The sequence below is a fragment of the Nyctereutes procyonoides genome, unplaced genomic scaffold (assembly GCF_905146905.1).
Source record: "Nyctereutes procyonoides isolate TBG_1078 unplaced genomic scaffold, NYPRO_anot_genome, whole genome shotgun sequence".
Lineage (NCBI taxonomy): Eukaryota > Metazoa > Chordata > Mammalia > Carnivora > Canidae > Nyctereutes > Nyctereutes procyonoides.
In genome coordinates, this window is record NW_026575047.1 from 42411624 (window position 1) to 42439411 (window position 27788).

A 27788-nucleotide genomic window follows, 5' to 3' on the forward strand; every position below is an offset into this window, starting at 1 on the left:
AACTCATGCTTTTAGGATAAGAGCATCATATAGCTGCTACTTTGGATCAGCCACTCTTGAGAAGGGGAAGCAGGGGCACCAGGTAGGACTGTGCTAGGTTACTCAAGGAGAGGGTGTCCACCTTCTACAAAATGCTCTTTTGGGACTGGAAGAATTGAAGTGCTAGATTCTCACTACTTATCACCTCAGCTACATTTCAGATACGGTGTGTGCATAATATTAGGAACCCTAACCAAGAAATTTAATCCCTCCATCTTCTGGCTGGTACTCAGTATAATAAATGTATGACCTTAAAAAAGTATAACTCATATGTGTCTTCTCCCCAACACTACTCTTGTGCAAGGAGAAAATCATGGAATCACATACTTTTACCCTATAGACTATCTAATCCAGGATTTTCTTGAAAGGTCAGAAACTTCCTACTGAGAATATATGACCTAGATTTGGTGCCACAGGAAACATAGCATTAAATATCACTGAATCACATAGAGAAAAATGTTTCTCCTTGGTAAAGTGTATACTCTTATTTTGAGAAATATCTGCTAAAGTCTTAGCTATTAATGTATTTCCAATCTCTCTCCAATAGTTGCTTATCTTTTTAGAAAAGACAGGCTCCAGGCTCAGAGACTCCATGGGCAACAGTGCCTACCTGACTTTAACAGCATTGTGATATTTATATTAAAATTATTTTTGTGGCTATTTCCTATTTGTGCTAAGTGCTGTTGTTATATTTATGGCTGCATGTAAAAAGCCACCTTCAGTGAAATTAAGTTAAAATGAATAAATTTACTGGAAAGAAATCATGTTACATAAACGATAGTACTGAATCATAGTATGGCTGACCTAAAAGTATGAAAAAAGAAGTATGAAAGTGGCACACAAATGACTAAAGTTGAGAAAAAACTGACCTCATTCTCATTCCTTCTTTTTTTTAAAGATTTTATTTCCCACTCCTTGTTTTAAAGATGAGAAACTGTGACCTAAAGGGTTCTATGCCTTGTCCAGATCATATAGTCAATCAGCAGCAGAGGCAGGATTCAATTTCAGGTCTCCTGATGCCCAGTCTCATGGGTCATCATGTATTGTGAATGCTGCCAGTGTGCTTCCTAGGTCTCCCCTTTAGGACTGAGGCACATCTCCCCCCTGCTAGAAGGAAACTTACTCACTGGGACCTATTACCTGCATCCTCCTCTGGGAATTGCTGTCAGGTAAAGAGAGTCTCTAAGGACATGTCCCATATATGGAAGCAGCCTTTGTCCAACAACTGGTCCCTGGTGTAGGGGAAGAGACTTAAAGGCTCACCTACCCTCTGAAGAACAGGGCAATTACTAAAGGACTTTCCGAGTTCCAGAACTCCCTGTGGGATCAGTTTACTGTGACGACATTGCAGGTTCAGCTTGTCCCTCTGTCCAATCCTGCTTCCTTCATTCCTCTGTGTGTGGACCTTAGGCACTCCCCAGGAAACTTTCTTGCATGCAAATCTCTGTCTTCAAATCTATTTCCCAGGGAGTTTATAAAACATCGTGTTTCCTATTTTTTTTTGTTTCCTATTTTTAAAGGAAAACATAAAGTTACTTATCAGAATATCATATCATTAAAGAGACCAGAGCCAAAGCAAGTAAATAGAATATTTTAGTTGACCAGATTAGAATTTTATAGTTCATTGCCAAAATATGCTAAAAAGCTTCAACAGCAAGAAACCAAGTGAAGTGTGATAATAAGTAACATATATGAGTTTGAGGAGATTTTTTTTGGTCAGAAATGAATCATCTGATTGCAAACAAGAGTTTAAACTACATCCACAATGTCAGTTGTAGATTAAGTTCTACATTTTCAAGTGGCAAATGCAAACACAGAGATTTGGATATTTGAATGTATATCTACATTAGACAATATGTTCCTAATATTATTTTAAAGATATACTATTGTAACAGAACTTCTGACATGAGTCCAAAAATATAAAATGAAATAGAGGAGGAAACCTGACAGGTGAGGAAACCGGACAAATTCAACAATCAAGTACTGCTAAGTATTTCAGGGAACACAGACTTGCGTAAGCTACTGTGTCTGTTTTCTTTTTTTTTTTTTTATAAATTAATTTTTATTGGTGTTCAATTTACCAACATACAGAATAACACCCAGTGCTCATCCTGTCAAGTGTCCCCCTCAGTGCCCGTCACCCATTCACCCCCACCCCCCGCCCTCCTCCCCCTCCACCACCCCTAGTTCATTTCCCAGAGTTAGAAGTCTTTATGTTCTGTCTCCCTTTCTGATATTTCTCACACATTTCTTCTCCCTTCCCTTATATTCCCTTTCACTATTATTCATATTCCCCAAATGAATGAGAACATACACTGTTTGTCTTTCTCCGGTTACTGTGGCCAAGTTCAAAAAGGGTGTTGCCTGAGTTCTCCTCTGGGATTTTGATGGAATCTTGTCTCACATTTAGATCTTTCATCTATTTTGAGTTTATCTTTGTGTATGGTGCAAGAGAGTGGTCCAGTTTCATTCTTCTGCATGTGGATGTCCAATTTTCCCAGCACCATTTATTGAAGAGACTGTCTTTCTTCCAGTGGATCGTCTTTCCTCCTTTATCGTATATTAGTTGACCATAAAGTTCAGGGTCCACTTCTGGGTTCTCTGTTCTGTTCCATTGATCTATGTGTCTGTTTTTGTGCCAGTACCACACTGTCTTGATGACCACAGCTTTGTAGTACAACCTGAAATCTGGCATTGTGATGCCCCCAGATATGGTTTTCTTTTTTAAAATTCCCCTGGCTGTTCGGGGTCTTTTCTGATTCCACACAAATCTTAAAATAACTTGTTCTAAGTCTCTGAAGAAAGCCCATGGTATTTTGATAGGGATTGCATTATACGTGTAAATTGCCCTGGGTAACATTGACATTTTCACAATATTAATTCTGCCAATCCATGAGCATGGAATATTTTTCCATCTCTTTGTGTCTTCCTCAATTTCTTTCAGAAGTGTTCTGTAGTTTTTAGGGTATATTTTGAGAACCATTTGAATGGTAAATGGTTCTCCAACCTTTTATTTTCAGGTTGTAGGTGTCCTTCTGTCTAAAATGAGTCTCTTGTAGACAGCAAATAGATGGGTCCTGTTTTTTTATCCAGTCTGAAACTCTGCGCCTTTTGATGGGGTCATTAAGTCCATTCACGTTCAGAGTTACTTGAACTTCTTCTTAAAGGGGAGTTTTAAGAGTACCCCTTAAAATTTCTTGCAGAGCTGGTTTGGAGGTCACATATTCTTTCAGTTCCTGCCTGTCTTGGAAGCTCTTTATCTCTCCTTCCATTTTGAATGAGAGCCTTGCTGGATAAAGTATTCTTGGTTGCATGTTCTTCTCATTTAGGACCCTGAATATATCCTGCCAGCCCTTTCTGGCCTGCCACGTCTCTGTGGAGAGGTCTGCTGTTACCCTAATATTCCTCCCCATGAAAGTCAGGGACTTCTTGTCTCTTGCTGCTTTAAGGATCTTCTCTTTATCTTTGGAATTTGCAAGCTTCACTATTAGATGTCGAGGTGTTGAACGGTTTTTATTGATTTTAGGGGGGGATCTCTCTATTTCCTGGATCTGAATGCCTGTTTCCCTTCCCAGATTGGGAAAGTTTTCAGCTAGGATTTGTTCAAATACATATTCTGGCCCTCTGTCCCTTTCGGCGCCCTCGGGAACCCCAATTAAACGTAGGTTTTTCTTCCTCAGACTGTCATTTATTTGCCTTAATCTGTCTTCATGGTCCCTTAATTGATTGTCTCTTTTTTCCTCAGTTTCCCTCTTTGCCATTAACTTGTCTTCTATGTCACTCACTCGTTCTTCCACCTCGTTAACCCTCGTCGTTAGGACTTCTAGTTTGGATTGCATCTCATGCAATTGATTTTTAATTTCTGCCTGATTGGATCTAAATTCTGCAGTCATGAAGTCTCGTGAGTCCTTAATGCTTTTTTCTAGAGCCACCAGTAGCTGTAGAATAGTGCTTCTGAATTGGCTTTCTGACATTGAAGTGTAATCCAGATTTTGTAACTCTGTGGGAGAGAGGGCTGTTTCTGATTCTTTCTTTTGAGGTGAGGTTTTCCTTCTAGTCATTTTGCTCAGTGCAGAGTGGCCAGAAACAAGTTGTATTGGAACACGGGGGAGTATCACTGGTCCGTCCAGCTGGTCTTCTGGGGGAGGGGCCTGCTGTGCTGATTTTCAGGTGTTAGCACTTGGGGGAGCTGCTCTGCCCCTGCCTGGTGCAGGGCTCAGCGGGGGTTGTTTACCCCGTGGGGCCCCAGGATGAACAGCCGCAGTGGTTATGGCAACTCTGGAAGCCTGGATTCAGCCCCCGCAGGAACTACGGGGCTCTCCGTCCGCAGGGCCTGGAGGCTCCGGGGCGGGGCCGCTGATCTGCTCAGCTCGGGGCAGGAGCGTCCTCGCTGTCCTGGGCCCTCCCGGCCTCTGCCTGTCCCGGGGGAGGCGGGATCCTGGGCTGTGTCCCGGCGCCCTGTGCTCCGGGGCCTGCGCTGGTGGATTCGCGCTCCCGCCCCGCAGCCCCCTCCCTGGAGCCGCCGCCCGAGCCCCTCCGACCTGCTCCGGCCCCGCCGTGCGCGCTGCAGCCCTTAGGGAGCTCGGAGCACTCTCCTGCGCGCAGGTGCCTGTTAGTGTCCCCGGGAGCCCGAGGGCATCCCCGCCCTCCTGGGTCCTGCTCCAACTCCCTGCGAGCCCCTTTCCCCCGGGAAGGTTGGTGCAGCTCCTGCTCCTCCGGGACGGGGCTCTCCTGTCCTGGGGACCCTCGCCCCGGCCTCAGCCCGGCTCCTCGCGGGGCCCCTCCCCCTCGGAGGCCTTTTGTTCCTTTATCTCTTTTTCCCCGTCTTCCTACCTTGATAGAAGCGCGGACTCTTCTCACTGTAGCGTTCCAGCTGGTCTCTCTTTACATCTCAGGCCGAATTCGTAGATTTTCAGGATGATTTGAAGGTTATCTAGGTAATTTGGTGGGGAGAGGCGATTTGGGGACCCTGCTCTTCCGCCGTCTTGCCCCTCCTCCTGTGTCTGTTTTCAAGGAGGTTGGGGACTCTATCATGCTCCCTTTAAATATTGCTGCCTCATTCTATCTTGCCCTACCATAACTTCAACTAGATTTAAGTTAGACCTTCCCATTCTATCCTCTATGGCTCTTATCTGCCCTTCTGTACGTTCAATCCTTTTGACCTTTTGTCTTTCTGGATCATTTCTAATGACCTGATTTTCACTTCTTTCTTCAGCCAAGTCTAATCTTCAGTTAAACTCAATCCAGGTTTAATTGAGTTCTTAATTTTGGTTTTATATTATTTTTCAGTTCAAGAACTTCTATTTGGTTCCTCTTCAAATCTTCCATATCACTTCCATGGCTTATAGTTCCACTGCCAAATTTTTTACACTTGACCTTAATCTCTTTGAACATAGTAACCAGAGCTCCCTTACATTCTGGGTCTGGTAATTTCAGTCTCTGGAGCAATGAAAGGTCTAATTCTGCCGTGTTATTTCTGCTGGTATTTACTTATACTTATTTATTTCCTTTTGTTCCTAGTTTTCAAATTATTGGTAGAATTTATGTAAGGACTCATATGACACTTTCTTCCACTAATGAGATCTTAATTTGTACTTTCAGGCACCTAGGGGGCTCTAGAGATCTGAGACCACCTGTCCAATTCTGAAGATATTTCTAAGCCCCCAAGATAAGGTAAAGAATGGCTCAGTGTGAAGATTAGCTTATATGTAGTTCACCTTTACTTTTATAAAACAGACCTTCAGGTATCAGCTCAAAAGCAGGGAATAGTTTGCCTGGGTCCCCATTCTGGGCAAGTCCTACATCTTAACTCTTGTTCTTCTAGATGTGCAAAGCCACAGAACATACATATAAATAATCTTTCCAAACACACCTTCCAAAACAATAAATGTCTCCCAAGATGGAAGAGCCAGAGTTTTGCTCATCTGTCTGGGTTTTCCATCTCTCCTGACCTCAGTCTATTAAATGTTCATTATCTTATTAGAATATTAGTGTTCTTTAGAAAAAGTATTCCTATTTTATCCACACTTTTAAATTGGGTCCAGTGCAAGAGTTGTTCTGAATTATCTAATCTATTACTCAGGAGCAAAAGTTCACCAAAGGTTAGAGTTTGTTTGAGATTCCCCTTTTTCCAAAAATATACTGGATATGTTGTTATCTCTTCAGTTAAAATATTGCATTATAATAATTTGTTCATATGTCAATCCAAGCAATCACATGGCATAGATTCTTATTCAAAGTGGAGGCGAATCCCCTAAGATTTAAATGCTTGGTTTAAGTGTATGCACATGCTTATCTAGGGAAAGAGTCTGCAACTTTCAGGAGATTCTCAGATGTATATCTGATTCCTCTTCACACAGTGAATTCTGGGAGGACAAGGCCCATGTCATATTAATTTTGGGATTCCCAGGGCCCATGTTTGTTGAATAGATAAAGAACATCTATATTTATAATAAAGCAGAGAACAGATAATTTAAGAGAATTGAAAGATGGAGAATCATTGCCCTTTAATTTAAAAAAAAAAAGACCATGTATGAATTAGCAAAGGTGTATAGGTATAGCTGAACATGTTACAGCTGCTGAGTCTTCTGATCTCCCCCCAGAGACTCAGAGTAATGATAATAATGAGTTCTCGGCCAGTCACCACAGAATATAATGGTCCATGGAGCAGAGGAGGACAGGTGTGACCACAGAATTCTGGATCTCATTCTTCCTGACATCAGCCATTAGCATTTGGAAGACTTTCAATAGGATAGTGCCTGGTTGATAATATTCTGAGAACCTTGCCACCTATTACCTAGTATAGCCTCTGGCACAAGAGAGTTGTTCAATAAATGAATGAACCATAACAAGAGAGTCATAATATACGAAGGAAGCAGATGATATTGCTGGGAAAATCTCCTAGCACTGAAGTCTGAAAACTATCAAAATATAGAGGATGCTGGCCCAGGGGATTCAAGTCAAACAGCAAATCAGTGGCAGCATCCAAAATCAACCCTGGCCTCCTGAAATGCAGCCAAGAAACCTTTTTAAGTTCATTTTAAATAAACTTTTATGTCACATGTAAAGCTTCCAAATATTATCAAGCAGAGCTCTATTGGACGCTACAGAACTGGGATCTTCCAGGAAAGAAATGTGAAGACTATAAATTTAACTGTTTTGCCACATACTGGTAAAGTGTGGTATTGCAGAGGAGCTCTATGAAAGCAGCAAGACTTAAGAAAAAGAGAAGGGTACAGAGTTAAATTTAAACATCATAAAGTATAAGAGTGAGATCATGGGGAAAAAAAGGTCTTATGGTCAAAAAGAATCCATGAAAATTAAAGAGTGCACTTGTGATGAGCACCAAGTGATGTGTTGAGTTACTATATCGTACACCTGAAACTAATATAACACTGTATGCAAAAATACTAATAATAATAATCCATGAAAGAAAAGTTTGGTAAAGTTGACTATTGAAATGTAACATTTCTAACATCAAAAAATAAAAATCATAAAGTCAAATTCAAGTGAAACCCTGAAAGAAAATGAACTTATATTTATTTAAATTATGGTACATCCACATACTAAATAAACTACTCTATAATTACCACAAAATATTGAGCTAAGTCTTTATGTGCTGGCTTGAAAGATATCTGATCACACTGATTATTGGAAAAGCAAGTTAAACAATAGTGTGTTAAAATGGTAAAGACCTAGGTACATACTTATAGAACTATACATACTGCTACATGTATGCAACCATCTAAAAAAATAGAAGATCCTTGTGTGGTTATCTTTGGGAGCAGGATTACTCCCTATAATTTATATCTGTATATTAATTACATTTTTATAATAATAAGCTTGCATTATTTTTTCATTTTTTATTATTAAAGTATAGTTGACATACAATGTTACATTAGTTTCAGGTATAAAACATAGTGATTCAGCTATTCTATACATTACTCAATGCTCATGACATTAAGTGTAGTGATCACCTGTCACCATACAACAGTATTACACTATCATTGACTTTATTTCCTATGCTGTACCTTTCATCTACAGGACTCATTTATTTTATAACTGGGAGTTTATACATCTTAATCGCCTTCAATTACATCATTCATTCCGCCAGCCCCCTCATTGTATTACTTCTTTAAATCAGGAAAAATTGTTTAGTGGTAACAGGACAGATAAAAGGAAAAGAGATGCTGTAGCTTGATGAGCAACAGTGATGAGTAATAGCAATCTAGAGCCAGGCTGTGCCTGGGTTTGAATCCTAATTCTACTACTTATAGGAAGAAAGTGCCTTATTTTCTTCATCTGTAAAATGAGGATAATAATTGTAGTGACCATATAGAAGTGTTGTGAGGCTACATGAAAAAAATACACGAAAAATGCTTAGAATAATTCCTGGCAAAAAAAAAAAAAAAAAGAATAATTCCTGGCATGTAGGAAGAGCTCAAAAAATGTCAGTGGCTCACAACCAAAACACTCCTTCAATTTCAATATCAATTTTCCTTCATATCATCATCTTAGCCAAAATTTTAGCTATCATTTGGGGAATCTTCTTCTTTTAGAATATATTTTATTTAAAGATTTTGTTTATTTATTTGAGAGAGAGAGCAACAGAGCAAGAGAGAGCACAAGGAGGGAGGAGAAGGAGAAGCAGACTCCCCACTCGAGCAGCAAGCCCAATCAATGCAGGGCTGGATCCCAAGACCCCAGGATCATGACCAGAGCCAAATGCAGACACTTAACTGATTAAGCCACGCAGGCGCCCTTAGAATATATTTTTATATATATGATATATGTCAGTATATATGAGGATGCATAATATGTGCTTTATGATTTAATAATGAAAGTCAAGGAGAAAAGGGGATTTGCTTATAGCCTCTTCCTACTATGAAAAGTGAAAGATATGTGCATTGTCATAGGAGCTTAGATTAATTCAAGTCTTTAGAGGGATAGGATAAGGATGATTAGGATTCAGAGATGCAGGGCTTTGAATTGCACTGATTGGTGGAATCCAAAGATTAGAGATGTTAATACCACTTAGGTTTGGTGGGTTTTGTTTTTTTTTTTTTTTTGTTTTTGTTTTTTTTTTTTTTGGAACAGTGGAGAGAGAATTCATTACTGACATTTATTGGAGATGCTCCCTTCTCCCCAAGTTCCCTAGGGAAAGTTTCATCTGATACCACAACTGTGAAATCTGACCTTGTCTTTCATGTGAAACCTGAGGCTAATGCCATCTTTATCGCCACATGGCATCCTGGTAGGAAGCAGAATAGCTCTCTTGACCTCTAGGAAGAAACTTTTTCTAAACCTCCACATCTGTTGCTTATATTCTCTCTTCCAATCAAGGACCAGAATTCATATCTACTCAAGACCTGTAGACAGGTGGCAAAGTCATCAGCTAATGGAATTCACTAAACAGAGGAATGGCCCTAGGTCTCCAATAGAACTAACCTTCAACCACGCAGATCAGAATAGTTCCAACATGCCAGAGGTCAGTTTCCAGATCAGGAGAAATTCAACCTTCATGGACCAGCAATGATTAGGGTAGCAATGTCCTATAACTGTCATTTCCCAAATATGTTCCATGGCTCCCTAATATCCAGTGAGATACTAACAGGGTTTTGCCATAAAAATTATCCCATCCCCAAGATGGCTTGGAAATGCTCTATACCATATCCCCAACTTAATATACCATGGACCTTTTATTATTCAATTAACAAACATTTATTGGGCACCTACTGTGATTTAGATAGCGCTTTAGGAGATAAAGAGTGAACAAGAAAAATGAGATTCCTACCCTGATGGAAGAAGGAGGACACAAAGAAGTATCAGGGAATATAAGTTCTAGGCAGAGGCAAATTAGAGAGAGGGAACTTGTGACTCATAGAGGTGGCTCTATGAGTAAAAGACATTTTAAACTGAGAGCTGAACAGCATAAACATTTGAAAAGATTTTAAAAGATTAATGACCTTTCCATAAAGAACTCTAGTAAATTTATCGTGACAGTTCAAATCCATCTACCACTAAGACCCTCTGCAAGTGGAACACCTATTGGCATCCCAGGGAAACTGGTGTCCTATAGAACCTGGTTTGAGAAGTGTTAGTTAGACCATATCTTATGTCAGTAGTACTGTTGGATGCAAGCCACAATGACAGAACAGCCACCTGTTACACTGATTAATGCTGCTGAAATGACCTTGAAAGCCCACTCCCAGAGCACTGATAGACACAATCATAGTCTCCACTGATACCTACGGAAGTGAAGGCAACAGCAGCAGAAATGACTCGAGACATAGCTTCTGAACTGTGCATTTCAGGTTCTGTAAGATATGCCCCCAGGAGAACTCTAACATCCAGAGCATCATTCAATCTTTTGCCTTGGCAAGAAGGGCAGCCGGGCTGTCAAGCAGGACACTCATGGAAGAGGAGGGGAACTCCCCCGTGGTATTTTGCGGCTGCAATAGGCCCCTACTGCACCATCCTCTCTCTCCACCCTACCTCCCACTCTCATACCAGGCTTGTGCTGAAAGGCTTCCAGATCAGGGGTTTGCAAACCACTGCCCACTGGCCAAATCCAACCCTTTGCCTGTTTTCATATATAAGGATTGACTGGCACATAGCCATGCATATCATCTACAACTACAGCAGCAGGATTGAGTAGTTGTGACAGAGATCCTATGGTCCACAAAACCTAAAAACAAAATGCTATCAGGCCCTTGACAGAGTTTGCTGACCCCTGCTCTAGGCACTTATTCTTTGGCCTCTGGCCAGTCCTGCCAGCCTATGGAGAACAGTTGCCATCCACCCTGGATATGCCATGTGGATGGGAGGTGTCTTCATTTTCCCAGCAGATATTTGTCACCTGGGATAAACTGTTCAGAATCTTCTGGATGCCCTTCTTTTTCTTCAGAGAGTCCATACACCTGGCAATTGACACCAGTCAATACCACCTATGCCAGAGTCCCACAGCTCAAATCCCAGCGATGCCACTCCCTCTCTTTGTGACAGTGGAAAACTTGTCAACATCTCCAATCTTCTGCTTTAGAGCTTTAAAACCCTAAGAAGATAGGTTACTACCTATCTCCCAACTGCTCAATAAATGTTAGTTATTATTTTAACTATTACTATGAGAGGGACCACATGGGAAGAACCAAATACATAGACCATGAATCTGACAAAGTTCCTCCATCCAAAGCATCTCAAGCCACCTCCAGCTACAAATATGGATTGAGCACGTTTGAGCAAGGGTGTGGAGGTCCAGAACTCTTGCAAACTAATTGGATTTTTGTGCCTGATAGGTGTTTTTTGGGGGACTCCCATTTTTGAAAAGTGTCATTACCTACTAAAATGACCACATGTGTGCCCTGTGACGCCCCAATTCTGCTCCTGGATGTATACCCAAAAGACGTGCATACCTAGTCTCACAAAAACATGTACTGGAATGTTCGCAGCAGCAATGTTTGTTAGAACCCAAATAAGGAAGCTACCCCAAACACCATCAACTCTATAAAGGACAAATAAATCGTGATATATTTACACAATGTAATTAATACTCTATAGCAATAAGAATGTGAGCAATCTGCAATGTGGAGGAAGCTCACAGGGCTGTCAAAGGAGCCAGACACAAAGGAGGATTGGCTGCAGGGTTCTATTTTTATGAAGTACAGAGCATGCAGGACTAATCTGTGGTGTTAGAAACCAGGCTAGCAGCTAGCTTGTGTGTTCAGTCACACTATGGCCTTTGTTTTTTTAATAAACGTTGAATTTTAAAGCTTTTTTAAAAAGGAATTATTTATTTTATTTGCGAGAGAGAGAGAGAGAGAGAGAGAGAGAATGCATGAGCTCGAGCACAGGAAGAGAGGGGAGGGCTCCCTGGGGAGCAGTGACTGAAGAGGAGGAGACATATTCTGGGATGCTGAGAGTTCACCATTATTTCATCTGGGTTCTAGTTATGTGAATGGATTCAATTTACAAACATTTATTTTAAAAGGAAAGAAAAATAAATCAATAAAAATAAAAAAGGAAAGAAAGCAGGGAGTAAAAAAAGGAGGGAGAGAAAGGAGGAAAGAAGATAGAAGGGAGGGGGACAAGGAGTGAGGGGACAAAGAGAGAAAGAAAAAATACGTATTGAGCACAAACTCTGCAGCGTTCTGTTTGCTTCCATGTCCTAAGTTCCCTTTATTCTTTCATTCCCAGAATCTCTGCTATTAATCTCTCCTTCATCCTACACACCCTTTTCTCTAATGAGAGCCTGATATGGAGATCTATCACTTTGAAGTGATACTCACTCCGTGAAAACGTACAGATCCCACAAATCCTCAACTTCCTTCATTTTGGGTTTAGCCAAAGGATCTGGAGGTCATACCCGAGAAGATGCATTTCCATGTGCCCGTTTCTGAAAAATGAAGAAGCCACCAGCCTGCCTGAGTCATAGCTGCCTACTCTTCTCTTACAGATAAAGTAATTGGTAAGGCAGACCAACTTCCCCTCCTTGGTTACATACTTCCCCAACTCCCAGGGCTCAGATTGAGACTGTTCAGCTTTCATAAGAGTGGTTTCATTTGAAAACATCATACTAGGTGAAATAAGCCATACACAAAAGGACAAGTACTATGTGATTCCATTCAAATGAAGAACCTGGAATAGTCAAATTCACAGAGAAAGAAAAATAAAATGGTAATGGCCAGGGGCTGGGGGAAATTAGTGTTTAATGGGTACCAAGTTTCAGTTTGGGGACTTGAAATGGATGGAGATGGATGGTGGTGATGGTTATACAACAATGTGAAAGTGCTTAATGCCACTGATCTCAACACTTAGAAATGACTAAAATGGTAAATTTCATGTTAAGTGTATTTTACCACAATAAAAAAAAAAGTTCTAGTTTTAGTAACTGAGTAGATTATGGAGTAAATGTTTCCAGGTTACGGATTCCTACTGTGGGCGTAGGTCTCTCTGTTGGCCATTTACTTCAACACGTCACCAGTAATGCCAGATTTCCAATTACACCTCAAGGCAATGCTGTCCTCTGTCCGTCATCTCCTGCCCTATTGACATAGGTGTTCAAGGAGGCAGTCAGGTACAGAATCTGGGCTCAGGGGATGGAAATGCCAACTACTCTCAATTCCCAAGCACTGGGTGTTATTCTGTATGTTGGTAAATTGAACACCAATAAAAATTAATTTATAAAAAAAAAAATTCCCAAGTGAAGATTGGACTTTTCTTTCTTCTTTCTTTCTTTCTTTCTTTCTTTTCTTTCTTTCTTTCTTTCTTTCTTTCTTTCTTTCTTTCTTTCTTTCTTTCTTTCTTTCTTTCTTTTAAATCAGAAACATTTTAGGGACGCCTGGGTGGCTCAGTGGTTGAGCATCTGCCTTTCAGCTCAGAGTGTGATCCCAGGATCTGGGATCAAGTCCCACATCAGGCTCCCTGCGAGGAGCCTTCTTCTCCCTCTGCCTGTGTCTCTGCCTCTCTCTCTCTGTGTGTGTGTCTCTCATGAATAAAAAAAGACACATTTTCTTTCTTTTTTTTTAAGGTTTTATTTATTTATTCATGAGAGACAGAGAGAGAGAGAGAGAGAGAGAGGCAGAGACACAGGCAGAGGGAGAAGCAGGCTCCATGCAGGGAGCCTGACGTGGGACTCAATCCCAGGACTCCAGGATCACGCCCTGGACTGAAGGCGGCGCTAAGCCGCTGAGCCACCCAGGCTACCCTGACACATTTATTTCTGTGTGACTTGATTTTAAACTGTCCCATTTATTTTGTTAGTTTTGAGTTTTTATTTAAATTCTAGTTAGTTAACATATAGTATGATATTGGTTTCAGGAGTAGAATTTAGTGATTCATCACTCACATACAACACCCAGGGCTCATTACATTAAGTGTCCTCCTTAATGCCCATCATCCATCTAGCCCATTCCCCACCTACCTCCTTCATCAAACCTCAGTTTGTTCTCTATAGTTAAGAATCTCTTATGGTATGCCTCTCTCCCTCTCTCTTTTTTTTTTCCTTCCCCTATGTTCATCTGTTTTGTTTCTTAAATTCCATATATGAGGGCACCTGGGTGGCTTAGTGGCTGAGCATCTTCCTTTGGTTCAGGTCGTGACCCTATGGTCCCGGGATTGAGTCCTGCATCAGGTTCCCCGCAGGGAGCCTGCTTCTCCCTCTGCCTATGTCTCTGCCTCTCTCTCTCTCTGTCTCTCATGAATAAATTTTTTAAATCTTTTTTAAAAATTCCACATATGAGTAAAATCATATGGTATTTATCTTACTCTAACTTCTTTCACTTAGTATAATACACGCTAGCTCCATCCATGTCATTGTAATGGCAGGACTTCATTCTTTTTTATGGCCGGGTAATATTTCATTGTAAATATGTATATACTGGATCTTCTTTATCATTCATCTGTTAATGGATATTTGGGCTCTTGCCATAATTTGGCTATTGTTGATAATGCCGCTATAAACATCAGGGTGCACATGCCCTTTCAAATCAGTATTTTTATAGAGGATAGGACTTTTCAACTCAACACTGGTTGTTGAATATAGCCATCTTATCAGAGCTGCTTTCACATAAGAGCATTTGAACACTCAAATAAAGTTCTTCCAAATCAAAAAAAAAAAAAAAAAAAACAGGGGACGGGGAGGGAGAGAAATTGAGAAATTGTTTAAAACAGTTTTCCACCCCCTATCCCTGAGCCTCAGTTCATCCCAGGATTTCCCCCTGGGGTGGGATTAGGAATAGGGAGATACTCAGTTTGGGGTGACATACAGGGTTGAGAAAAGTGACAGGAAAGGTCTGCAGGTTGGTTGTGGAGGCTGGAGGCAGGGGTAGGAAGAAAACCAGGAACAGAAGGCAAGTCAGAGACGAGGAGGTTGGGAGGAACATGTCACATTACTTGACAAGAAAAAGCAGTGATGTGATCATGTCAAAAGACCCCCCAGTTGCCTTGGCTGACTGTCCTGTGGTCCCCAACACCCACATTTAGGGATAGGCACTCATTCCCAAGGACATAGTTGGATCTGAAGCTTGCACTCAAGATTTTTAGCATTTAGGCAAACTCCTATTTCTATCTCTTTTATTCCCCTTCATGAACTTTCATTTTTAATCAAACTCAGTACCATGGCAAGTCCTGAATTCTCTTCCACGTGGGGAAGATCACTGGGCACTCTCCCTTTTCTGAGAACCACACCATCCCCTCCTGAAAATAGACCCATTTTCTGAGGCTTTCCCTGCACTTCCAGCCAGGAGGAGTTTCTTCTCCCAACTTCCATAGAATTTTCTTTTGATGTTTACCTTTACCATGGCATTCATCACATGTAAACTTGCTCTACAAATCTTTTTATCCTATCTTTTCACTTGAACATTGCATTTTCATGACAGCAAGGACTGTGTTTAATTACAGTAATTGCTATTTATCAGGCACATACCACCGTGCTTCCTTTTTACATGCATTTTTCTCTAAACATATAATAAGCCCATGAGTCAGTACTATAATTCTCACTTTACAGATGAAAAAAATTCAGTAAAGAAAAGTTGAATAGTTTGTCCCAGGTCACCACAGTTTTGAGTGACTGAGACAAAATCCAAAGACCCTCTCTTCTTAAAACACCATCTTACCAAACAGTCTTCTCTGGATCTTCTCTAGCACATAGAAAGCTTTGGATGGATGGATGATGGATGGATGGATGGATGGAGAAAGAGAGGGAGTGAAGGTGGGAGAGATGCACAGAGGGATGGATATTGAAAATATCCAAGTGACCCAAATCAAAAGTATATCTTCCTTTATCAATAGTTATTTATCCAAATAACCAAGAAGATATGGAAGAGTTTAGTTCTACATAAGCCATCCTCTTTCAGAGAGAATCCATACCCCCCAACCTGGGTTCCATCAGGCCAAGGTAGTGCCCTCGAAATAATAAAGAATGAGTAATAAGTAATAAGAAATGAATGTGAAAACTTGGCATAGAGTAGACCCTTCATAAATGTTCATTCTTTCCAATCTCCAATTCCAAAGAACTTAAGGAGTGTAAAAGCAAGAGGTTCTTGAAAAACAACACCAGATAAAGGCTTCTCCCCACTTCTAGCTCAGCATATGCCTATATGCCACCATCCCCTTCATTCTTCGGTTTGACTGGCACCAAATCATTCCTCAGACACTGACAGATGCTAATTCTTGCCAACTTTGTCCCTTTCTCACTTGGCGCTTGTCCTTATGGGATTTTTCTTTTTCTTTGCTTCTGCTGATGCTTGAAATTAAAACAGACATGAGTTTGTTTTCACGTTCATGTTGCAGCTGAAGTAGGGCTCTGCAAATCCCTCAGTCTCAAACTCCCCAAAAGCGAGAATTTCTGTGATCTCTAGAAAGTCTACACAGTACTTGCTACCTAAAAGGAAAATTCTCCTCTTGATTTGTCCAAACTTTTCTGTTTATATCCAGGGGGAAGACTCAGTTTCCGCTCCACCTGGCCCTATGGATGTTCAATAGATGGATAGTCCCATGTCCTCCATGGAGAATTCTAGAAAGGAAATTTTCAAGCAGATGTTTTGGAAATAAAACTCCCAAGCATTGTGAATGAAACATATCAATCACCATTTTTTTACCCAACCCCTCCTTGCAGCCCAGGGGCTAAAATCACCTGTTGTTTTCTTGGAAATAATCCTTGGAGAAAGAAGGCCAAGGGAAAAGGTGAAGTTGTCCCTTTTGGGTTTTCTGTTATCTAAGCTTAATGCTAACTCGAGGCAGGAAGCTTCACATCCTGCAGCCTGATTCACAATCCATAATAGATAATGTTCCTGGAGCCCAGGTTGAGAAAAGGAGTTCACTACGCACATTTTGGCAAAGACGCAGACCTAGGATTCAGTGTGAGCATCTAGAACATAAAATAATAAAGGATAAATGCAAACAGCAAAGCTATGCCCCCATCAAGGCTCACAGTGTGCCAGAGCTGACCGAATAATGATACATTTTTCATGTGTTGATAAGGGACTTAATTGGCATGTTGTGGGACGCCGCTGGGTGAGGACTCACGGCATCAGAGCTGGCCTGGAGCCCACATCCTGCTATCCTGGCAGCTCCCCATCTTCCCCATTAGCTCAAACCACATGGAGAGATGAGAGCGGGACAGAATGAGACCCCTTCCTTTTTTCCAAGTATATTGGAGTCCACCCAGGAAACAAAGCAGGGCAGGTTGATGAACAGTGTAGCCAAGTGTTCCTAGCTTTTCCACTGTGTACTCAACGAGGGAAATCAGAAAAAATACACTTGTTTGAACAGTTATTTATAGTTTACAAATGCTTGTCAAATGGATTCTCTTAATCCTAGCACAAGGCACTAAGGAACGTATTATTGTCCCCCTTTTACAGATATAGAAATGAAGGCCCAGAGAGGTTGAAGGACTTGCCTAAGGACATACAGCTGTAAGTGCCAGAAATGGGGACAGGATCCAGTTCTCTCTCACACACACACCTGCGCTGTGGGCTGCCTTTCCCTCACCCAGGCCCCCGAGACTCAGTCTGATTTTCTGTCTCAAACCCAAGCTGTGAGTCAGGGACTTGGACAATGTCTGGGTAAAAATCTGAGTCTCATACTTTCAGGACAGAAGTAAGCTATGTTTAAACTGAGGTAGAAAAAATCACTTCCTCTGCTTCCATTTGTACAACAAAAGGTGGTGTGCAGAAACGGATTCTTTCTTCATGACCTGACCTGTTTTGATATTGTGCCCCAAAGAGGCAGAAGTGGTGATGTTCTGGGATGAGAATTTCTACTATTATATGTCATGGAGACATCTGTCATCCTTGTGCTTGCTTTGTCTGTTTGTCTGTTTTCCTTCTCTCTCCCTTCCCTTATCAATGTTCTGGGGTGCTCCTGAAAGACAAGGAACTCCTACTTAGCTCACATCCTGCTCACACATAACCACTGCCTTCCTCAGAGGTTTGAGAAGCAATACAAAGCCTTCTATCAGCTTTGTACGGAAGGAAGGAGGGATTGACTTGAATTAGTAAGAACTTTGGGATACCCTAATCAAAAGAATTTCAGCAAAATTTTTCCCAGAAACTCAGCAGCTCTCAAGGGTTTTATTATAATAAAACATCATTCCACAGAATATCTTCTCTGAGTTGTCTTTTTTTTAAAAGTATGTCAGAGTTCTGATGTCCACTGCCAAGACTGGAACAGGGCTCATGGAGGCACTTGGAGAGGGCTGGGCCAGGAACCCAATTCAATTCTACAACTAGATTCTGATCACTGAAGCGCACAAGGGAAGCATGTTCCGGTTATTTTAATGTTCTGGTTAATTGGGGACTAAAGCAGAGTATATTGAACATAATTAAATCTTACTTTGATGATTGAGAATCTTGCATTGCCCTGGAGCGATCATTCTAAATATCAATTATAAATCCCCACTGGTGGGAATACAGGAGACTGAGCTGAACCTGCAGCGACTTCCAGCCCAACTGCAAATTTATCTTGAAGTCCACTCCCACCCCCAACACTTCCAACCCAGATGCATTCTTTCCTTTTATGCATCAGGTAGAATGAGTCAAAAGACACTAAGTCAACCAGATTTAGAAGTTTTTTGGTGTGCATCCCAGTTTCTCTACCAAGTAGTTTCTTGACCTTGGGGAAGCGATTTCACTTTAGAGACTCAGTTTCTTTGTCCACTGGAAGGCTGGAATTATTGGTTCTTAAATTTTTAAGGGATACAGATTTCCTTAAGAATTAGAGGAAAACTGGGGAGGAGGGGCAAGATGGCGGAGGAGTAGGGTCCCCAAATCACCTGTCCCCAACAAATTACCTAGATAACCTTCAAACCATCCTGAAAATCTACGAATTCGGCCTGAGATTTAAAGAGAGACCAGCTGGAATGCTACAGTGAGAGGAGTTCACGCTTCTATCAAGGTAGGAAGACGGGGAAAAAGAAATAAAGAAACAAAAGGCCTCCGAGGGGGAGGGGCCCCGCGAGGAGCCGGGCTGAGGCCGGGGCGAGTGTCCCCAGGACAGGAGAGCCCCGTCCCGGAGGAGCAGGAGCTGCACCAACCTTCCCGGGCGGGCGGCAAGGGGCTCGCAGGGAGTTGGAGCAGGACCCAGGAGGGCAGGGATGCCCTCGGGCTCCCGGGGACACTAACAGACACCTGCGAGCGCAGGAGAGTGCGCCGAGCTCCCTAAGGGCTGCAGCGCGCACCGGAGCAGTTCGGAGGAGCTCGGGAGCGGGAGCGGCTCCAGGGAGGGAGCTGCGGGGCGGGAGCGCAAATCCAACAACACAGGCCCGGGAGCACAGGGCGCCGGGACACAGCCCAGGATCCGGCCTCCCCCCGGGACAGGCAGAGGCCGGGAGGGCCCAGGACAGCAAGGACGCTCCTGCCCCGAGCTGAGCAGATCAGCGGCCCCGCCCCGGAGCCTCCAGGCCCTGCCGAGAGCCCCGAGCCCCGTAGTTCCTGCGGAGGCTGAATCCAGGCTTCCAGAGTTGCCATAGCAACTGCGGCTGATCCTCCTGAGACCTCACGGGGTAAACAACCCCCGCTGAGCCCTGCAGCAGGCCGGGGCAGAGCAGCTCCCCCAAGTGCTAACACCTGAAAATCAGCACAGCAGGCCCCTCCCCCAGAAGACCAGCTGGACGGACCAGTTCCAGGGGAAGTCAAGGGACTTAAACTCTACAGAAATACTCCCCCGTGTTTTTTTTTTTCTTTTCTTTTTTCTTTTCTTTTTGATTTCTGATTGCTTCCCCCACCCCCCTTTTTTTTTTCACCTTTCTTTCTTTTTCTTTCCCTTTTTCTTCTCTTCTTTCCTTTTTCTTTTCTTTTTCTTTTTTCTTTTTCTCTTTTCTTTCCTTCTCTCTCTTTTCTCTCATTTTCCCAATACAACTTGTTTTTGGCCACTCCGCACTGAGCAAAATGACTAGAAGGAAAACCTCACCTCAAAAGAAAGAATCAGAAACAGCCCTCTCTCCCACAGAGCTACAAAATCTGGATTACAATTCAATGTCAGAAAGCCAATTCAGAAGCACTATTATACAGCTACTGGTGGCTCTAGAAAAAAGCATTAAGGACTCACGAGACTTCATGACTGCAGAATTTAGATCCAATCAGGCAGAAATTAAAAATCAACTGAATGAGATGCAATCCAAACTAGAAGTCCTAACGACGAGGGTTAACGAGGTGGAAGAACGAGTGAGTGACATAGAAGACAAGTTAATGGCAAAGAGGGAAACTGAGGAAAAAAGAGATAAACAATTAAAGAACCATGAAGACAGATTAAGGGAAATAAATGACACTCTAAGGAAGAAAAATCTACGTTTAATTGGGGTTCCCGAGGGCGCCGAAAGGGACAGAGGGCCAGAATATGTATTTGAACAAATCCTAGCTGAAAACTTTCCCAATCTGGGAAGGGAAACAGGCATTCAGATCCAGGAAATAGAGAGATCCCCCCTAAAATCAATAAAAACCGTTCAACACCTCGACATCTAATAGTGAAGCTTGCAAATTCCAAAGATAAAGAGAAGATCCTTAAAGCAGCAAGAGACAAGAAGTCCCTGACTTTCATGGGGAGGAATATTAGGGTAACAGCAGACCTCTCCACAGAGACCTGGCAGGCCAGAAAGGGCTGGCAGGATATATTCAGGGTCCTAAATGAGAAGAACATGCAACCAAGAATACTTTATCCAGCAAGGCTCTCATTCAAAATGGAAGGAGAGATAAAGAGCTTCCAAGACAGGCAGGAACTGAAAGAATATGTGACCTCCAAACCAGCTCTGCAAGAAATTTTAAGGGGGACTCTTAAAATTCCCCTTTAAGAAGAAGTTCAGTGGAACAATCCACAAAAACAAGGACTAAATAGATATCATGATGACACTAAACTCATATCTGTCAATAGTAACTCTGAACGTGAACGGGCTTAATGACCCCATCAAAAGGCGCAGGGTTTCAGACTGGATAAAAAAGCAGGACCCATCTATTTGCTGTCTACAAGAGACTCATTTTAGACAGAAGGACACCTACAACCTGAAAATAAAAGGTTGGAGAACCATTTACCATTCAAATGGTTCTCAAAAGAAAGCAGGGGTAGCCATCCTTGTATCAGATAAACTAAAATTCACTCCGAAGACAGTAGTGAGAGACGAAGAGGGACACTATATCATACTTAAAGGATCTATCCAACAAGAGGACTTAACAATCCTCAATATATATGCCCCGAATGTGGGAGCTGCCAAATACTTAAACGAATTATTAACCAAAGTAAAGAAATACTTAGATAATAATACACTTATACTTGGTGACTTCAATCTAGCTCTCTCTACCCTTGATAGGTCTTCTAAACACAACATCTCCAAAGAAACGAGAGCTTTAAATGATACACTGGACCAGATAGATTTCACAGATATCTACAGAACTTTACATCCAAACTCAACTGAATACACATTCTTCTCAAGTGCACATGGAACTTTTTCCAGAATAGACCACATACTGGGTCACAAATCGGGTCTGAACCGATACCAAAAGATTGGGATCGTCCCCTGCATATTCTCAGACCATAACGCCTTGAAATTAGAACTCAATCACAAGAAGAAGTTTGGAAGGACCTCAAACACATGGAGGTTAAGGACCATCCTGCTAAAAGATAAAAGGGTCAACCAGGAAATTAAGGAAGAATTAAAAAGATTCATGGAAACTAATGAGAATGAAGATACAACTGTTCAAAATCTTTGGGATGCAGCAAAAGCAGTCCTGAGGGGGAAATACATCGCAATACAAGCATCCATTCAAAAACTGGAAAGAACTCAAATACAAAAGCTAACCTTACACATAAAGGAGCTAGAGAAGAAGCAGCAAATCGACCCGACGCCCAGCAGAAGAAGAGAGTTAATTAAAATTCGAGCAGAACTCAATGAAATTGAGACCAGAAGAACTGTGGAACAGATCAATAGAACCAGGAGTTGGTTCTTTGAAAGAATTAATAAGATAGATAAACCATTAGCCAACCTTATTAAAAAGAAGAGAGAGAAGACTCAAATTAATAAAATCATGAATGAGAAAGGAGAGATCACTACCAACACCAAGGAAATACAAACGATTTTAAAAACATATTATGAACAGCTCTACGCCAATAAATTAGGCAATCTAGAAGAAATGGACGCATTCCTGGAAAGCCACAAACTACCAAAACTGGAGCAGGAAGAAATAGAAAACCTGAACAGGCCAATAACCAGGGAGGAAATTGAAGCAGTCATCAAAAACCTCCCAAGACACAAGAGTCCAGGGCCAGATGGCTTCCCAGGGGAATTCTATCAAACGTTTAAAGAAGAAATCATACCTATTCTACTAAAGCTGTTTGGAAAGATAGAAAGAGATGGAGTACTTCCAAACTCATTCTATGAGGCCAGCATCACCTTAATTCCAAAACCAGACAAAGACCCCACCAAAAAGGAGAATTACAGACCAATATCCCTGATGAACATGGATGCAAAAATTCTCAACAAGATACTAGCCAATAGGATCCAACAACACATTAAGAAAATTATTCACCATGACCAAGTAGGATTTATCCCCGGGATGCAAGGCTGGTTCAACACTCGTAAAACAATCAATGTGATTCATCATATCAGCAAGAGAAAAACCAAGAACCATATGATCCTCTCATTAGATGCAGAGAAAGCATTTGACAAAATACAGCATCCATTCCTGATCAAAACCCTTCAGAGTGTAGGGATAGAGGGAACTTTCCTCGATATCTTAAAAGCCATCTACGAAAAGCCCACAGCAAATATCATTCTCAATGGGGAAGCACTGGGAGCCTTTCCCCTAAGATCAGGAACCAGACAGGGATGTCCACTCTCACCACTGCTATTCAACATAGTATTGGAAGTCCTAGCCTCAGCAATCAGACAACAAAAAGACATTAAAGGCATTCAAATTGGCAAAGAAGAAGTCAAACTCTCCCTCTTCGCTGATGACATGATACTCTACATAGAAAACCCAAAAGCCTCCACCCCAAGATTGCTAGAACTCATACAGCAATTTGGTAGCGTGGCAGGATACAAAATCAATGCCCAGAAATCAATGGCATTCCTATACACTAACAATGAGACTGAAGAAAGAGAAATTAAGGAGTCAATCCCATTTACAATTGCACCCAAAAGCATAAGATACCTAGGAATAAACCTAACCAAAGAGGTAAAGGATCTATACCCTAAAAACTATAGAACACTTCTGAAAGAAATTGAGGAAGACACAAAGAGATGGAAAAATATTCCATGCTCATGGATTGGCAGAATTAATATTGTGAAAATGTCAATGCTACCCAGGGCAATTTACACGTTCAATGCAATCCCTATCAAAATACCATGGACTTTTTTCAGAGACTTAGAACAAATTATTTTAAGATTTGTGTGGAATCAGAAAAGACCCCGAATAGCCAGGGGAATTTTAAAAAAGAAAACCATAGCTGGGGGCATCACAATGCCAGATTTCAGGTTGTACTACAAAGCTGTGGTCATCAAGACAGTGTGGTACTGGCACAAAAACAGACACATAGACCAATGGAACAGAATAGAGAATCCAGAAATGGACCCTGAACTTTATGGTCAACTAATATTCGACAAAGGAGGAAAGACGATCCACTGGAAGAAAGACAGTCTCTTCAATAAATGGTGCTGGGAAAATTGGTCATCCACATGCAGAAGAATGAAACTAGACCACTCTCTTGCACCATACACAAAGATAAACTCAAAATGGATGAAAGATTTAAATGTGAGACAAGACTCCATCAAAATCCTAGAGGAGAACACAGGCAACACCCTTTTTGAACTTGGCCACAGTAACTTCTTGCAAGATACATCCACGAAAACAAAAGAAACAAAAGCAAAAATGAACTATTGGGACTTCATCAAGATAAGAAGCTTTTGCACAGCAAAGGATACAGTCAACAAAACTCAAAGACAACCTACAGAATGGGAGAAGATATTTGCAAATAACATATCAGATAAAGGGCTAGTTTCCAAAATCTATAAAGAACTTATTAAACTCAACACCAAAGAAACAAACAATCCAATCATGAAATGGGCAAAAGACATGAAGAGAAATCTCACAGAGGAAGACATAGACATGGCCAACATGCACATGAGAAAATGCTCTGCATCACTTGCCATCAGGGAAATACAAATCAAAACCACAATGAGATACCACCTCACACCAGTGAGAATGGGGAAAATTAATAAGGCAGGAAACAACAAATGTTGGAGAGGATGCGGAGAAAAGGGAACCCTCTTACACTGTTGGTGGGAATGTGAACTGGTGCAGCCACTCTGGAAAACTGTGTGGAGGTTCCTCAAAGAATTAAAAATAGACCTGCCCTACGACCCAGCAATTGCACTGTTAGGGATTTACCCCGAAGATTCAGATGCAATGAAACGCCGGGGCACCTGCACCCCGATGTTTCTAGCAGCCATGTCCACAATAGCCAAACTGTGGAAGGAGCCTCGGTGCCCATCGAAAGATGAATGGATAAAGAAGATGTGGTTTATGTATACAATGGAATATTACTCAGCCATTAGAAACAACAAATACCCACCATTTGCTTCAACGTGGATGGAACTGGAGGGTATTATGCTGAGTGAAGTAAGTCAATCGGAGAAGGACAAACAGTGTATGTTCTCACTCATTTGGGGAATATGAATAATAGTGAAGGGGAATATAAGGGAAGGGAGAAGAAATGTGTGGGAGATATCAGAAAGGGACACAGAACATAAAGACTTCTAACTCTGGGAAATGAACTAGGGGTGGTGGAAGGGGAGGAGGGCGGGGGGTGGGGGTGAATGGGTGACGGGCACGGAGGGGGACACTTGACGGGATGAGCACTGGGTGTTATTCTGTATGTTGGTAAATTGAACACCAATAAAAATTAATTTATAAAAAATAAAAAATTAAAAAAAAAAAAAAAAAAGAGTTAGAGGAAAACTAAGTCAGCTTTTCATAGCAGGGTAAGATGAACCGTCAGTACAAAACATCTACATTTTAAATCAGAGGGTGGAGTCACAGGATCCCTGAAGCCCATCCTCTCGTGAGACCCGTTCAGGTCTAGAAACCTGTAGCAAAAGACCTCTTCCACCTCCGTGAGCCTGGCATTCCTACAATCGGATTAAGTGCAAGCATCTACCCAAACCTTAGACTGGTGGTTCCAGGCCCTAACTGTGCACTGAGCCCACCCAAGAAGTTTTCAAACTTCAATGCTCAGGCTGCTCCCCAGACCAGTTGAATCCAAATTTTGGTGAATAGATCCTAGGTGCCACCATTTTTTTTAACACTCTGCAGGTGATTCTAGGGTGTAGACTACTTTGCAGACTACCATTCTAGGATAAGAATTCTCAAAGTCAGTAATGAACAGGATCCCCCAGGAAGAGGCAGATTACCAGGCTGCTGACCCTGGTGATTCCCAACCATTCTGGACACATTCCACCTGGAAAGATGCATACTTAGCACACATCCTTAGGCAGTCCTGATGCGGACCCCTCTCTGGGCACCCTGCAATAGCCATGTAGCAGGAGAAACCCAGAGGAGTCCTCTCCCCTGCTAGTACTCTTTTCCTCCCAGGCTGTTCTAGGCACTCCCAGCAGGTCTCCTGCCAAGTGTTCATCTGCCACACAGACATTTTTTTCCATCTTTCCCATCTCTAGCAAACCCGGATCTTTCAGCCCAGGCCTCTAATCTCACCAGGTTCAATAATTTAAGCAGAGCACACTCATCGACATCGTTGTAGTTAATATTTAAAGACCATAGCATCACTTAGGTCAGCCTCAAGGTGAGAGCTGCTGCTGGCTCCTGTGCTCCCGCTGGTTGGCAAACCAGCTACTGGTGCCAGAGGGGACCGCGGGAGCACAGTCCCGAGCAGGCTGGCCAGCAAGCCTGAGCCTGCCAGGCCCCAATCCCCTCCACCTCTTCCTACCTGAAGCGTGCGCAGCAGGACCTGCAGCCCACTGGCTTCTTGTTCCGCCATCCCCTCCTCGGGTCCCAGGGAACCAGCTGCCTGCGGCCAGATCGGGGCTAGAGAGAGGCAACGGCTGCCAGGCTGACCTCGCTGCCCACCTCGCAGGAGGCTGCTGCACGGAGGCTCAGCCACACATGCTGCTGCGTGTGAAGTCACCGTGGTGCAACCCTAGACCTCAGCTCAGGCGCAAAGGCCCCCCGACTCCCACTGTGGGGATTAGGTGAGCCCCAGCCCAGGGAAGGCTGAGCATTTGGGCGCGGGGGTGGAGAGGGCACCAGCATGAGTCACTCACCCACCTCCAGGCCCACGCAGGAGCCACCCTGGATGGCTGACAGGCATTCCCAGCTGACCTGGTCAGACTCCCTGCAGAGGCTCACTCGGCCCTCCCCGCCTGTCCCCTCCATTTATTTTGGTCTGTTGCCGGCTCCCGGGTAACAGGAGACCCGAGAGTGCTTGCACAACCGTGCGGGCAGGGCACAGAAGCCCAGGGCCCCCTGAGGTCCCAGGCTCAGGGACTGGAGCTCCGAGTAAGAGGGAAAATAACTTCATGGGACATCTTCTACAAGCAGCGTCCCTTATGTAACCTGTTAACTTTCACCCTATTTTCACTCCATCTTTGTTTTACAAATGACAAAACTGAGACATGGAGATGTGAAGCCATAAGAACAGCTCTCAAAGAGGCAAGCTGGCACCAAAGCACAGGCACTAACTGTGACACCACTCTGCCTCTTGCTGCTGGAAACACGGTGATCCAGGTAATGGAGCTCCATGAACCTGCCCTGGCTGAGTCTCCTCTAGACTGATATAGGATCCATTATCTTTCTGTGCCTTCCACTTGAGCTTGTGAGAAGGATTCTAGTGGCGACATGGTCACCTAGTCCTCCTCCCTATGTCAACCCCTAAGTGTCCGTTAGGTGCCAGCTTCTCAGAGCATGGTTGGGGGCATCACCAGGGAGCTTGCTGGACCCCACCCCAGAGCTCCTGAATCAGAATCTGCATTGTTGCAAGATCCCCAGAGGATTCCCAGCTGGGGATTGACTGTATTGATTTGGACCATATTGATTACATTGCCAGGAGCAGCCTGTGTGTGTGATGTCTGACAATTTTTAACTCCACAACTGGGCCCAGCAGATTCCCAGCACAACTTAAGTGTGTGAAATTGGAGAGTGAGCTCACTGAGTTTCATGACTGTTTGAGAGCACAGCTAGACAGAAAGGCCTCGGCTCCCAGCCAACACCCCATGCAGAGTTGGGGGAGCCTTCATGAGTGTCAAGTCATCCAACTGGCAGCTGCCCAAGCACGTTGTGGTGAGGGAGGAAAGAGAGTTTGCATTTCTTGATCCCACCCTTGGCCTCAATGTCCCAAAGGCCTGAGACAAGAGTCAGGCAGCATCTTAGTCACTCCCTCCTCAATGCCAGGCCTGGCCGAGCCCTCAAGTTCAAGGACAAATTTGTGTGGTTTCTGCCCTCCAGAAACTTCCACTCTTAATGGCTTTAAATGTGAAGACTTCATGCCAGGAACTGATTATAACATCTCACGTTTACTTAGGCTGTGGTGGTGATTGATCCCCTCTTGTCTCCTTACACTTCTTACCACTTCAATGATAGAAGGGAAGGAAAGAAGACTCCTAAGGATTTCCACCTTCTATGAGGGGTGGAGCTTTTCAGGGCACATGATCTATGATCCTCCTGGGTTCCATTTAATTATCTTAAGAGTAGATTACTCAATGCTCCTTGACTACAGGATAAAGAAAAGGGAGAGGTGGGGGGAATAAAACTTCC

General features: G+C 42.8%; 1 protein-coding gene across 1 annotated transcript in view; it reads right to left on the bottom strand.

The window, feature by feature from the left end:
• The window catches only part of AGBL1 (AGBL carboxypeptidase 1), a 733865-nt gene extending 707698 nt beyond the window's left edge, over window positions 1-26167 (bottom strand). The window contains exon 1 of the mRNA XM_055325935.1: window positions 25966-26167. Within this exon, the coding sequence (XP_055181910.1) occupies window positions 25966-26016 (51 nt within the window). The 5' untranslated portion in view covers window positions 26017-26167. The remainder of the gene's footprint in view (window positions 1-25965) is intronic.
• Between the last annotated feature and the right edge of the window lie 1621 nt (window positions 26168-27788).